Source organism: Oncorhynchus mykiss, chromosome 19, assembly GCF_057628025.1.
Source record: "Oncorhynchus mykiss isolate SJ-2025 chromosome 19, ASM5762802v1, whole genome shotgun sequence".
NCBI lineage: Eukaryota > Metazoa > Chordata > Actinopteri > Salmoniformes > Salmonidae > Oncorhynchus > Oncorhynchus mykiss.
Genome location: NC_143040.1, coordinates 52762882 through 52778376, shown reverse-complemented (window position 1 = coordinate 52778376; position 15495 = coordinate 52762882). Strand labels below are relative to the sequence as shown.

Here is a 15495-nt window from a genome sequence, read left to right as displayed (position 1 = left end):
TATTGAACATGGGAATTCAATTGACAGCACCTAATCCCTTTGTAGAACGACTTCCAGAACAGACCAGAGAAATCAATACAACTTTTGAATAACTAGCTTATTGAGGCATGGTAGTACATAATCTCTCTTTAGGAGATTGTCCTTAAGAAAAACAAACCACTTGAAGTGGAGATCAAATGTCTCATAACTGGATGATATAATAATTGATCCGATATGTGAGGAAGGTCGATCATTTCTTGACTTTTCTACTTACTGTCACAGCCGTATGGCTTGTCCTGGTCTTCCATCTCTGTCCTCCTGCGGCCTGAACCCCGACCCTGTGGAGACAAAACAACCATCACCATGGTGACCAATCACACGACAACGCTAGTCCTACAGAGGCCCCAGTGATCCAAAGTAAGTTGCAATGAAACAGAAACCTACAGTACAAGCCCATATCATACGAAACTAAAAGTCCAACTGAAAAAGACCAGCTTATTAAAGGTAAATATAGCACACTCAATAGAGTGCATTAGTGTAGCAAAAATCTTTCCTGCCAGCCAACAACTATGTGGTAGAATATATTTCTAATGCATTAGATGAAACGGTGATTCATTAAAATAGCATTTTGTTGGAAAGATACAGAGTAGAAAGGGAAGGTGTTTTGTATAAGAATTTACATTTTTACAAATAAATCCGATAAAAAATGTAATTCACTGGCAAAGAAAGCAGCCAACAAAAGATAAGCTAATTTCTAAAGGTGCATTCAACTGGCTGGCAGGAAAATATCTTAGGTGGGATGGTAGTTAGTAGCTAGCTATAGGTCGTCTGTTTCCTTTGTCATCAATGTCATAGTAACGTCTGTATGGAGGAAATGTTTCTCAGGACAAGTCATTTCTGAAGCTTATGACTGGGTTGTGTTGAAAAACATACTAATCTACAATGAGTATACAAATCATTAAGAACACCCTCGCTTTCCATGACAGACTGACCAGGTACATCCAGGTGAAAGCTATGATCCCTTATTGATGTCACTTGTTAAATCCACTTCAAAATCAGTGTAGATGAAGGGGAGGAGACCGGCTAAGGAAGGATTTAAGCCTTGAGACAAATGAGACATGGATTGTGTATGTGTGTCATTCAGAGGGTGAATGGGCAAGACAAAAGATTTAAATGCATATGAACGGGGTATGGTAGTAGGTGCCAGGCGCACCGGTATGTGTCAAGAACTGCAATGCTGCTGGGTTTTTCATGCTCAACAGTTTCCCGTGTGTATCAAGAATGGTCCACCACCCAAAGGACATCCAGCCAACTTGACATAACTTTGGCAAGCATCGGAGTCAACATGTGACATCATCCCTGTAGAACACTTGACACCTTGTAGTCCATGCCCCAACAAATTGAGACTGTTCTGAGGGCAAAAGGGGTATTCCTAATGTTTAGGATACTCAGTGTATAATGTAATTCTGTCAGTATAAGTATATAAGAGCACTTAATATTTATTAATATTGGTACTGTAGTTTATAATGAATTGATTCAGATCAGTCTCTAGCACCTAGTGTTATTCAGACAACAGGAAGTGCTTGCAGCACATATAATGATGCAAATATAGTACCACGGAGTTTCTAAACCCAGAGGCCCAACATCACGAGACTTCCGAGAACGCTTGCGAAGCAGACTTGGCAGACCAGACCGGGGTTTGAGAAGACAATGAGTGAAAATTCATCCTTAGTTCATATTTTTCTCTACTTCTAAAAGGCACAAAACTTAGTTTCAAGCCAATGTCTTAAGTAGCTGAACATGTTATTACTCAAAAACGTTATATCGAAAGAGTGCCTTTGATTTGATGGCATGCACACGCACATTTGGGGCAAAACCACCGTTAGTTAGATGGTTATATGCATGATCTTAGCTAGCTAATGTAGCAAATTTGATTTCTACTGAATGAGTTATGAACTAGAGCAGTCATGTACATTAGCAGCAGTTTACTACAGTACAGTATGTCTTCTGTGGATCACTTACTCTGCCTTTTCCTCGGTGTCTTTTTTTGGGGGGGTCCACTTCATAGTCATCGTCATTGTATGCACCTTCAGCTGCGTCAGCCTCCAACACCCTCTGTGGTGGGAAAAAAGGGAATAGAGGGACCAATCTCTTGTCTGGAGGTCAAAGACACTGCCTGACTCTCAGTCTGAGGAACAACAAAATAAAACACGTTCAAAAAAGATGGTTGTAATAAATTATAAGGCCATAAACCTCTGATACTAGCTATTTGCATATTTAAAGTGCATTATGACAGTGTGCCCTTTTATACCTTTCCAGGCAGTTTTGGTATTAGGCTCAGACTGGTTATAGTCATGGCAGAGGTTAGATAAGCTGATCCTAGATCAGAGTAATCCCTTTCCCTTTAAGCCATTGGGATAAAACTTAATTAGGACCCACCTGGATTTCTAGGAGACTCTCCTCATCCTTAGAGTTGGTCCTCTGGTCTAGGCCCTCCCCTCTAAGAAGAGCCTCCAGTGTGGTGTCCTGTGTGGGAAGCGTATCCTTGCCTGGGAGTCCTCCATCTGGATACAGAGCAACAAACACACACAAATAAATCAAACAAACCCGGGAGCCGCCCCTCACATCAGTTAAAGTAGACATGTATACCAGTAACTCTAAAGACACTGACAGGCATCACCCCATCTAGTCAGTCTTTGCCAGGAAGATACAAATGGCTTGCTTTAACAAAGCATCACTATAAATGCCAAATCCCTTCATTAGGGAGGTGTGATACTTTCTGTATAACTTATGTTTCTATTCAGCAATGTGTAATGCCTTGTTACAAAGATAGTCTAATCTGGGATTGCTATTTAAAGCACGCTACCAGGGACGACCTGCCATTGTTTAAAAATAAATAATGCAAAGCTATAACTAAACAAACCTTAACCCTGGGTCGCTGATTCTCCTAGTCAAACTAGGAAATGTCCATAAACGTAGGTACATTTGTGATTTGGGTGAACTGTCCCTTTAATGTGAAATATTCCAAAGCTTTTCTGTTGTGATAGAGGTCAAAACAAAGAGTGTGGATGAGATAAAAGACTAACATTGGTCTATCATGGACATCATATTCAAGACTTTCTCTTCACTGATGGGCATTTCATTCAGCCTTATGCTTTTAGAAAAAAGGACAGGCTTCAAAGCCTCAAGCTATCATACCTTCACAGACACTCATCTCCCCAAGTAAAATCACCTAGCAGTCTCAATCCCTAAGCTGAATGCTAACATGCAGCAGTTGATAAGAGGTGAGGATCTGAGTAGATAGAGGTGGAGATAATGTTGCACGGAAATACTTTGATACTAGAACATGAAAAATGGTTCGGTACTATAATTTTTGTTACTTCTGTACTTCTGTCAAATGTGTCTCACATCATATACGGAGGATAAGAGGATCGAGTGTCTAGTAATTTGTCTGATTCTTCTCAAGGGGGCAGTAGCTAGCCAGGATACTTGCGCTTGTGTATGCAGTCGACACAGCTTGAGCCACTTTGAGAAGCAAGCCAGAGGAGAGAGACAGCATGGCTTCTTCTTGCAAAAACATACTACCTCCACGCTCACAACTTGTTGACAAACAGCTTGTTGACAAAACTGTCTGCAGGAGTGAACTATGGGATTATTTTGATTACAGAGCAGATGAGGTCCATCCCACAAAAAAAAAAATCAGAATGGCACAAATTCCCCGATATCAGGGTACTCATGTCAACATGTTTGCTTTCAGAGCATATTTGATCCCAAATTATAAGGGGGAGCAGAAGGGGCTGACCAACTGGCGAATGTCTTCACTGACATATTTAACCTCTCCCTGTCTGAGTCTGTAATACCAGCATGTTTCAAGCAGACCACCATAGTCCCTGCGCCCAAGAACACTAAGGTAACCTGCCTAAATGACTACCGACGCATAGCACTCACGTCTGTAGCCATGAAATGCTTTGAAAGGCTGGTCATGGCTCAAATCAACACTGTTATCCCAGAAACCATAGACACACTCCAGTTTGCATACCACACAAACAGATCCACAGATGATGCAATCTCTATTGCACAGCACACTGTGCCTTTCACACCAGGACAAAAGGAACACCTATGTGAGAATGCTATTCATTGACTACAGCTCAGCATTCAACACCATAGTGCCCCCAAAGCACATCACTAAGCTAAGGACCCTGGGACTAAACACCTCCCTCTGCAATTGGATCGTGGACTTCCTGACAGGTCGTCCCCAGGTGGTAAGGGTAGGTAACAACATCCGCCACGCTGATCAACGCGAGGGCCCCTCAGGGGTGCGTGCTCAGTCCCCTCCTGTACTCCCTGTTCATTCATGACTGCACGGCCAGGCACGACTCCAACACCATCATTAAGTTTGCTGATGACACAACAGTGCCTGATAACAGTGCCTGATCACCGACAAGATGAGACAGCCTATAGGGAGGAGGTCAGAGACCTGACCGTGTGGTGCAAGGACAACAACCTCTCCCTCAATGTGATCAAGACAAAGGAGATTACTGTGGACTACAGGAAAAGGAGGACCGACCACACCCCCATTCTCATCGATGGGGCAGTAGTGGAGCAGGTTGAGAGCTTCAAGTTCCTTGGCGTCCACATCACCAAAAAACTAACATGGTCCAAGCACACCAAGGCAGTCGTGAAGAGGGCACGACAAAACCTTTTCCCCTTTAGGAGACTTGGTATGGGTTCTCAGATCCTCAAAAGGTTTTACAGCTGCACCATCGAGAGCATCCTTATTATTCAGTTGTACATGTACATGTCTACCTCGGTAACCTCATTGTTGCTATCCCTGCATTTCAGTTGCATGCCTCCTTGCACTTTCAATTTGCCTTCATTGCATATTTATACATCCCACTTAATAACATACATTGTACTTAATTGTTTTACTTATTTGCACTTCTGGTCTGATGCTAACTGTATTTCGTTGTACTGTACTTGTTCAATGACAATAACGTTGAATCTAATCTAATCCTGACGGGTTGCATCACTGCCTGATATGGCAACTGCTCGGCCTCCGACCGCAAGGCACTACAGAGGGTAGTGCGTACGGCCCAGTACATCACCGGGGCCAAACTTCCTGCCATCCTGGACCTCTATACCAGGCGGTGTCAGAGGAAGGCCCTAAAAATTGTCAAAGACTCCAGCCACGCTAGCCATAAACTGTTCTATCTGCTACCGAAAGCGGTACCGGAGCGCCAAGTCTAGTTCCAAGAGGCTCTTAAATAGCTTCTACCCTCAAGGCATAAGACTCCTGAACAGCTAATCACCCAGACTATTTGCATTGACTCCCCCCCACTCTGGAACGCTGATGCTACTCTCTGTTATTATCTATGCATAGTCACTTTAATAACTCTACCTACATATACATATTACCTCGACACCGGTGCCCCCACACATTGACTCTGTACCGGTACCTCCTGCTATTGTTATTTAATGCTGCTCTTTAATCATTTGTTATTCTTCTCTTACTTTTTTAAAGGTATTTTCTTAAAACTGCATTGTTGGTTAAGGGATTGTAAGTAAACATTTCACTGTAAGGTCTACTACACCTGTTGTATTCGGCGCATGTGACAAATACAATTTGATTTGATTTGAACCCAGACACGTCACAAGGGCTATCAAGCTGAAACATTGGTTTAGAATGTTTTCTGATGAGGTCCAGTTGCGGGTGTAGTAGGAGAGGGTGGAACTAGGTTAACCTGGGCCGACATTCCGCAAATTTTCTCATTCATGAAACATCTGATCTTAATAAATGCTTCTGTTCCCAAAACTAGAATATGTTAGAAACACTAAAACTTTAGAGACTTTATGCTTTGCAAAAGTTTTAAAACATTTTGTTGTGTAGAAGGAGTGCAAGGTTGAATTGAGTTTGTCCACAAGTGCACTTCACAGAGGCGGTGTTTCCTAACGGAAATATGCAAATACATAGGATCTCACTAGCTCGTGCTTGGCTTTGCCCACCTCCTTGCTTATTCTGCCCACTATGCTTCATTTGCTCCAACTGTAAACGATACAGATTAACTACCTTGGGTTAGTTATAAATATCTTTGAGCAAAAGGAGTTACAAAGCAGTGCAGTGCAGTGCAGTGCAAGGGAGGTTTAGTTCAAAAACAACATAAAACTATTTTAACCATGCCATTTGCATTGTAACATTGTCGTTATTCTACTAGCAACTAAATTATAATTATTTTTGAGTCAAAATGACAAACATGTATTCAGCATCTCATTCATGGGAGAGTTATAATATGATTACAACCCAAAAGTAATGTGAAATGCACTCATAACGTGACAGTAAAATATTTGAGACTACTTTACATATGTCTGGGCTTGCTAGCAGTAGCCAGCCAGCAGCCCTGGGCAGATAATCGCACCCTGGGAAGTGAATACTCCTTGGGAATCGTATACTGTGTAAAATCCATTGTATTTCTATGGTGTGTAGACGATTGCAATATAGAAGCTTCAGAAATGAGCTTCAAAGTGTTTATGTAGTTTTGGAACTAAACATTTAATAAATTACAATATTTAGCTATAATGAATAATGTCTATGGAAAGTTATTTGACCCAATATTATGGCCACAGATTAGCAAATTAACCCTGATATGTATCAAATTACATTTAAAACAGTTTAGACTGTCATTGTACAATTATTTTGTTTGCTCTAAGTAGTGCTGAGCGATAAATCGAAACATCAGATATTTTTCCTTTATTAAACAACTAACATTTAATTGTTCCATTTTTCTTAGTAATTAAAACTCGTTTTTCAACCACTCCACACATTTCTTGTTAACAAACTACAGTTTTGGCAAGTCGGTTAGGACACTTTGTGCATGACACAAGTCATTTTTACAACAATTGTTTACAGACAGATTATTTCACTTATAATTCACTGTATCACAATTCCAGTGGGTCAGAAGTTTACATACACTATGTTTAAAGAGCTTGGGAAATTCTAGAAAATGATGTCATGGCTTTGTAAGCTTCTGATAGGCTAATTGACATCATTTCAGTCAATTGGAGGTGTACCTATGGATGTATTTCAAGGCCTACCTTCAAACTCAGTGCCTCTTTGCTTGACATCATGGGAAAATCTAAAAAAAATCAGCCAAGACCTCAGAAAATACATTGTAGACCTCCACAAGTCTGGCTCATCCTTGGGAGCAATTACCAAACGCCTGAAGGTACCATGTTCATCTGTACAAACAATAGTATGCAAGTATAAACACCATGGGACCACGCAGCCGTCATTCCGCTCAGGAAGGAGAAGCGTTCTGTCTCCTAGAGATGAATGTATTTTGGTGCGAAAAGTGAAAATCAATCCCAGAACAACAGCAAAGGACCTTGTACCTGTTTCCTCCAGCGTCTTCACAAAAGTATCTATATCCACAGTTAAACAAGTCCTATATCGACATAACCTGAAAGGCCGCTCAGCAAGGAAGAAGCCACTGCTCCAAAACCGCCATCAAAAAGCCAGACTACGGTTTGCAACTGCACATGGGGACAAAGATCGTACTTTTGGAGAAATGTCCTCTGGTCTGATGAAACAAAAATACAACTGTTTGGCCATAATGACCATTGTTATGTTTGGAGGAAAAAGGGGGAGGCTTGCAAGCCGAAGAACACCATCCCAACTGTGAAGCAGACGACCGCAAAGTCCACTATTGTGGCTAATCCTAATTGTGGCTACCTTCACATAGATGGGTACGACCAGCATTAATCAAATAAGAACTGAGCTTCATTACACATAACCTGGTCCGGTCGAGCCTCACTAGCCAGATGAAGCTAGCTGGCTGCTTATAACGTTAGCTTTGGAAAACAGGGTTGTTTAGCTGGCTACCTATTTATTTTCATGAACTGGAGGTAATTTTCAATAGGCAAACAACAAGTGGCAACCTTGCTAATACTTACAAGGATTCCTAAATCATTGATAAGAATAATGAAAATGACTGCAGTTTCTACTGGTCATTGTTTTCAGGCTGGTTGTATTGTTGCTAGCTAGGTACCAAGCTAAAGCTCATGAACCCAGAAGTTGAGGTCAAACAAATTATGCTTTATTACCAACGCGTTATTGTAAACACATCGTTCGTGGCCGGTGTTCACTTGTTTGCAGACATTTTTGTACAGCTTTGACAGTGCTACTGTATCTTTTTTGACACGCAAAGACCCAAACAGTGTTCCATAGTATGTATGTTGTGAAGCTAATAGCAGTGACACTATTACTGTGTAACTCCGGTAGGGCAACATCTGAAAAATAGCACACTTGGTAGTGTGTACCGGTGCTTGACCAGTCGGCGAAAGCCAACATCACCCACGACTGAGAACGGTTGCTTGTCAAGGGCAATGAATTCCATTATCTTGGCTTTAATGGATTTGGCCTTTGAGTTGTCTCGCTGAAATTTACTTACTCTTTCAAATGACTGCTCGACTTGCTGACTGCTCGATCCACACAGCACATTGTGGGCTAGGTTAGGAATGCTGTGTTACACGTGTAGCGCAAAATGGAGTCATTACGTCCTGTTATGCCTTTTGCACATAATGTATATAGACTCTTTTTTTCTACTGTGTTATTGACTTGTTAATTGTTTACTCCATGTGTAACTCTGTGTTGTCTGTTCACACTGCTATGCTTTATCTATATATTTATAGTTTTATCGGCCAGGTCGCAGTTGCAAATGAGAACTTGTTCTCAACTAGCCTACCTGGTTAAATAAAGGTGAAATTAAAAAAAATCAATAAAAATATAGGTATGCACGGTAGCTTTGACATCAGATTTTAATATTGGTGTTAAACTAGACATCGGCCAACACCAATGTTTGCAATTTTAGCTAATATCGTCCGATTCCGATATGTTCACTGATATATTGTGCATCCCTACTAAAAATAAATGGAAGCGGGTGATAGAGTGAGTGAGTAAATGGTCAGGATTGTAAGTGAGGAGCAGTGACAAACTCCATTTCATAACATTTATTAAATGTCTTGTTGTGATTCCTGTCCATCTCCTCCCAGCAGGCAACCATTTGTTACATGTTCTTGTTCTCACAAAAAAAGTTTACTCGGTTACTGAACAGAGCACTTTTCATTTGATAAAAAGTGACTAGCAGTCTGTTTGATTTCCACACTGAAATTAAATTATGTGCTTTCAGTTAGATGATCCCAGATCATAAGTAATAAGACAAAAGAGTGGGTGATGAGACGTGGCAGAGAGAGACACTGGACTTTTGGGGGGTGGGGTGGGAGTAAACTGGTATTTCTATTACCTAGCTGTAGGCCACAGAGGCGTAGACGAGGGTCCATGGAGGCGTGCAGCCGTCTCTTCTTCCTCCAGCAGCGGGCAGGGTATGTATACATCTGACCTGCAGCCACCCCTATAATAATAATACATTCAACTATTAAGAACTTTTCATTACAACCTCAAAGTGCTAAAGACAGACAGAGACAGGAACTAAAGAAAACACCTCTCACGTCTCAATGCCCCCCACCCAGATACATAATGTGTTGCTTACTGACCCTAAAAATATCCTTACACAGGTGTATACAGTGTACTCGTAAAGTATTCAGACCCCTTCCATTTGACATTTTGTTACATTACAGCCTTATTCTAAAATGGATTAAAGAAAATAATTTCCACATCAATCTACATACATACATAATGACATAAGGGAAAACAGGTTTTAGACATTTTTGCAAATGTATAATAAAATTTACATCGGAAATACCTCATTTTACTAACCATAATTTTCACCATTGGTGAACGGATGATCTCCGCGTGTGTGGTTCCCACCGTAAAGCATGGAGGAGGTGGTGTGGTGGTGCTTTGCTGGTGACACGGTCAGTGATTTTATTTAGAATTCAAGGCACACTTAACCAGTACGGTTACCACAGCATTCTGCAGAGATATCCCATCTGGTTTGCACTTATTGGGACTATCATTTGATGACCCAAAACACACCTCCAGGCTGTGTAAGTGCTATTTGACCGAGAATGAGAGTGATGGAGTGCTGCATCAGATGACCTGGCCTCCTCAAACACCCAACCTCAATGAGTTGGACTGCAGAGTGAAGGAAAAGCAGCCAACAAGTGCTCAGCATATGTTGGAACTCCTTCAAGACCGTTGGAAAAGCATTCCTCATGAAGCTGGTTGAGAGAATGCCAAGAGTGTGCAAAGCTGTCATCAAGGCAAAGTGTGGCTACACTTTGGTTACTACTTTTTTGGTTACTACATGATTTCATATGTGCTTGGTCTTTGTTTTGATGTCTTCACTCTTATTCTACAATGTAGAACATTTTAAAAAGAAAAACCCTTGAATGAGTAGGTGTGTCCAAACTTTTGGCTGGTACTGTATAGTGTAGACTACTGAATAGCCTATTCACGCCAAAGTTAGAGCGGCTCAATTCTCTTTTGCATTTTCAAAAAAATGATGGTTCTCAAAAAGAGTTCTGGAATAGCTATCATAATCCTGTTGTGATGAATAATAATACTTAATTTTGTATTGTTCTTCTCGTGGATTTGCTCAAACTGTCTTCCAAGTTATTTGCAAGGGACTTGTTGGAAGAGTGATGTGTTATGTATGGTTTGGGAGAGAGCGAGAGAGAGGGAATGAAACCCAGCCATTGTTTCACTCACACTTCCTATTGTATTGTTTTCACTGATGCTCACTCTGCTCTGCCTGTCACTAACACTGTGCAACATACCAGTGAATGTGATCGTGCCCAGTAGAGGAGCACTAGCTGGTTCTGCCTGGTGTCTACAGACTCTCCACTGAGAGAGGGCCTTCTCCTGTAGCTGGGCAGAGGTAGCTAGCATTGCAGCAAGCCAGAGTAAGTTGCTGGCTGTCTGACTGGCGGTGGTAGAGGGAGACTCGGGCTGCATGCAGAATCAGCTCCTTGCTGCAGGCTGCCTGCTCTATTTTTAGCCTGCAGCTCCAAGGGGGAGAGGCTGTCTAGTTGTGGAGAGTTGAAAGTCAACATGTGCAGACACATTGGTGATGGGCTTCGGTGTGAATGAGCCCTCAGAGTAGCTAGCATATGGTAGTTAGTGAATACCCCTGGCTCTCTCTCTTCTAACTAGGGTTGTCACGATACCACATTTTTTTACTTCGATATGATTCCAGGTTTAATATCATGAGTTGATACTCAATACCAAAACAATACCCGATACCGAAACGATACCACAGCAAAACAATATACACCCAAAAAAAGCTAGTCATAAAATAACCACTGGGCTTTATTTTTTAAAACGTGAAAAATATCTTGATAACTGGTAGAACAAATAAAACAACACATTCATATTCAAATACCATATTAAAACAGAAAAATACTTTACATTTTCCAAAACCATGTCTGAGACTCGAAGCTAGCCAATTTATGCTTTTTGGGGTCGTTTCGGTTCGATTATAAAAAAAAGAAATCACAGATTTCGGTTTCAATGTAATATTTTTAAACATGAAATGCTTTGTGCATTATGTGGGATGAATGCTGTAACACAGAATAAAACAAAGTCCCCATTACTGCTTCACATTACCTTCCTTTAATAAAATATTCCAATTGTGAATAAGGCATACTTTTATGACTGCTGAACTATCAATCACTTAGATGAGGTATTCCCAAACTGGGGTACGCGCAATGCCGTCAGGGGTACGCCAAATAAAAATGTGATTCACATTAAAAAAATAATAATAATCTTCACATTTTCAAACAGTCCATTTATATTTTCCAATAGGGCTATACATTTGGGTGAGTTTCTCTCTCGCCTGAGTAGCCTCGTTTCACTGCCAAAAATAAAATTAAACCATTTAATGTTCAGCGAAATAACAACACAATGTCAAATAAAGTTAGCCTAGTCAAATAATGAACATTCACTCACATTAACCGTTACTCTCTTGCGGGAATTCCACTAAAGGTCCGTATGTAACCAAACATAGCTGTTGCTCATACCGTTTGCTTGAAAATTGATAAATGGTTAAAAAAAGAGTAAAGGCCTGGGTCAATAGACACACATACCAGCTCTACTAGTAGTACTGCTACTACCAGCAGTACCACACCTGTCGACGACACAAGTTGTTCTGCTTCCACGAGCACATCCAATGCCAGCATCAGTAATTCTACATGTTGTTGTTAACCCAGCTAGCATGGACACTGACAGTTGTGAATCGGATGCAGCCGAAGAGCTACTGCCCCCTTACCTGGGAAAGCACTGAACAACAGACAGGGACGTTGGACCATCGAAGGGGTTCACTTATATTGGGAGTAGTGCCTTTCCTCGGCCAGTGTGTTATATGTGCAAAAGAACTATCTCACAACTCGATAAAACCTTCACTCTTGCACAGACATTTAGAAACAAAACATGCCAATTTGAAAAATAAGCCACAGGAGCTTTTTTAGAATTAAGATGACTTTCGAGTATTAAGACATGTATAAAAGCAACAGATACCATTAATACGAAGGGGCTAGAAGTGCCTTATATGGTGAGCTACCGAGTGGCTAGGACAGGCAAGTCCCATACTATTGTGGAGGACTTAATTCTTCCTTATGGCTGGGACAATGCTGGGGTAAAAGGCCCCAAAAAAACTATACAGACAATGCATTCATCAAACAACACTGTTTCACAACGCATCAGTGACATGGCAGAAGATGTTTTGAAACAATTACTGCTTTGCATACATGCGGGTGAATTCTATGCATTACAGCTGGATGAGTCAACAGAAGTGGCGGGCCTGGCACAGCTCCTGGTATATGTCCGTTACGTTTATGGGGGGTCAATTAAGGAAGACATCCTCTTCTGCAAACCACTGGAAATCAGGACAACAGGAGAGGATATTTTTAAAGTACTGGACAGCTTTGTGATATCAAATGGACTTTGGTGGTCAAGATGTGTTGGTATCTGTAATGATGGTGCAAAAGCCATGACAGGGAGACATAGTGGAGTGGTAACGTGCGCGCAAGCAGTTGCTCCCGACGCCACTTGGGTCACTGCAGCATCCACGAGAGCCTCTTGTTGCCAAGGGAATGCCTGACAGCTTGAAAGACATTTTGGACATTACAATGAAAATGGTTATCTTTGTTAAAGCAAGGCCCCTGAACTCTCGACCATGTAACGCTTTTACAACACACAGAAGTGCACTGGTTATCAAGGGGCAAAGTACTGACACGTTTTTTTTAATTCAGAGAGGAGCTTAAAGTTTTCTTTACTGACCATAATTTTCACTTTATTTAACTAGGTAAGTCAGTTAAGAACAAATTCTTATTTACAATGACGGTCCAGACAACGCTGGGCCAATTGTGCTCCGCCAGATGGGACTCCCAGTCACGGCCGGATGTGATAGAGCCTGGATTCGAACCAGGGACTGTTACGCTTCTTGCACTGAGATGCAGTGCCTTGGACCGCTGCGTCCATGTGTGTGTGTTAACTATTTAACTGTATTAGAATGCTTAAAAGGCCGCAATTTATTTTTATATCGGTTAACGGTGTTGTTTTTTTTGGCAAGTAAAATATCGGATATCGTCTATGGTGTCTGTCTGATTCCATTCGTACCATGGTTTGCTGCAGGTGAGAACGCAGTCCAGACCAAACACAGGAAAAGAATCAGAGGTGTGCAGTATTATTTGTTGTTTGACTGCAAGTGTTTTGATGAAATGCACACAGTAGCCTCCCAAACATTTGAGCGCCTCCAATGCAGATTAGAGGAGATGAGGCTATGCAACTGATATACACTACATGATCAAAAGTATATGGACATAGAACTTCTCGTATAACATCTCATTCCAAAATCATGGGTATTAATATGGAGTTGGTTCCTCCCTTTGCTGCTATAACAGCCTCTGCTCTTCTGGGAAGGCTTTCCACTAGATGTTGGAACATTGCTGCGGGGACTTGCTTCCATTCAGCCACACGCATTAGTGAGGTCGGGCACTGATGTTGGGCGATTAGGCCTGGCTCGCAGTCACTGTTCCAAATCATCCCAAAGGTGTTTGATGGGGTTGAGGTCATGGCTCTGTGCAGGGCAGTCAAGTTCTTCCACACCAATCTCGACAAACCATGTCAGTATGGACCTCGCTTTGTGCATGGGGCATTGTCCTGCTGAAACAGGAAATGGCCTTCCCCAAACTGTTGCCATAAAGTATGCTGTATGCTGTAGTGTTAACATTTCCCTTCACTGGAACTAAGGGACCTGGCCCTAACCATGAAAAACAGCCCCAGACCATTATTCCTCCTCCACCAAACTTTACAGTTGGCACTATGCATTGGTGCAGGTAAGGTTCTCCTGGCAACCACCAAACTCAGATTTGTCCATCGGACTGCCAGATGGTGAAGTGTGATTCATCACTCCAGAGAACGCGTTTCCACTGCTCCAGAGTCCAATGGTGCTGAGGTTTACACCACTCCAGCATTGCGCATGGTGTGTTAGGCATGTGTGCGGCTGCTCGGCCATGGAAACCCATTTCATGAAGCTCCCGACTAACTGTTATTTTGCTGACGTTGCTTCTAGAAGCAGTTTGGAACTCGGTAGTGAGTGTTGCAAACAAGGACTGACGATTTGTACGCGCTTTAACAGTCGGAGGACCCGTTCTGTGAGCTTGTGAGGCCTACCACTTCGTAGCTGAGCTGTTGTTGCTGCTAGACGTTTTCCACTTTACAATAACAGCACTTACAGTTGACCGGGGCAGCTCTAGCAGGGCAGAAATTTGACAAACTGACTTCTTGGAAAGGTGGCATCCTATGACGGTGCAACGTTGAAAGTAACTGAGCTCTTCAGTAAGGTCACTCTATTGCCAGTATTTGTCTATAGAGATTTTGACTGGTACTGTAGGTATTCAGACCCTTTGCTATGAGACACGAAATTGATCGTCCTTGAGATGTTTCTACAACTTGATTGGAGTCCACCTGTCGTAAATTAAATTGATTGAATATGATTTGGAAAGGCACCTGTCTATATAAGGTCTAACAGTTGACAGTGCATGTCAGAGCAAAAATCAAGACATGAGGTCTAAGGAATTGTCTTTAGAACTCCCGAGACAGGATTGTGTCGAGGCACAGATCTGGGGAAGGCTACCAAAACATATCTGCAGCATTGAAGGTCCCCAAGAACACAGTGGCCTCCATCATTCTTCAATGGAAGAAGTTTGGAACCACTAATACCCTTCCAAGAGCTGGCCGGCCGCCCAGCCAAACTGAGCAATCAGGGGAGAAGGGCCTTGGTCAGAGAGGTGACCAATAACCTGATGGTCACACTGACAGAGCCCCAGACTTCCTCTGGGGTAGATGGGAGAACCTTCCAGAAGGACAACCATCTCTGCAGCACTCCACCAATCAGGCGTTTATGGTAGAGAGGCTAGACGGAAGACACTCCTCAGTAAAAGGCACATGACAGCCATCTTGCAGTTTGCCAAAAGGCACCTAAAGGACTCTCAGATCATGATCATTGGCCTGAATGCCAAGAGTCACGTCTGGAGGAAACCTGGCACAATCCCTACAGTGAA

At 42.1% G+C, this 15495-nt stretch overlaps 1 protein-coding gene across 3 annotated transcripts in view; it reads right to left on the bottom strand.

Annotated features, from left to right (window-relative positions):
• The window catches only part of LOC110498362 (zinc finger protein DPF3), a 40273-nt gene that overhangs the window by 9110 nt on the left and 15668 nt on the right, over nt 1-15495 (bottom strand). For 2 of the 3 annotated variants that reach the window (XM_036954885.2, XM_036954884.2), the window contains exons 3-6: nt 9276-9383; nt 2419-2543; nt 2002-2094; nt 254-317 (exon numbers count right to left, since the gene is read on the bottom strand). In XM_036954885.2, coding sequence (XP_036810780.1) covers nt 254-317; nt 2002-2094; nt 2419-2543; nt 9276-9383 — 390 coding nt within the window. Of the gene's footprint in view, nt 1-253; nt 318-2001; nt 2168-2418; nt 2544-9275; nt 9384-15495 lie in introns of all 3 variants that reach the window. The other variant, XM_090211349.1, reaches the window with a different exon arrangement.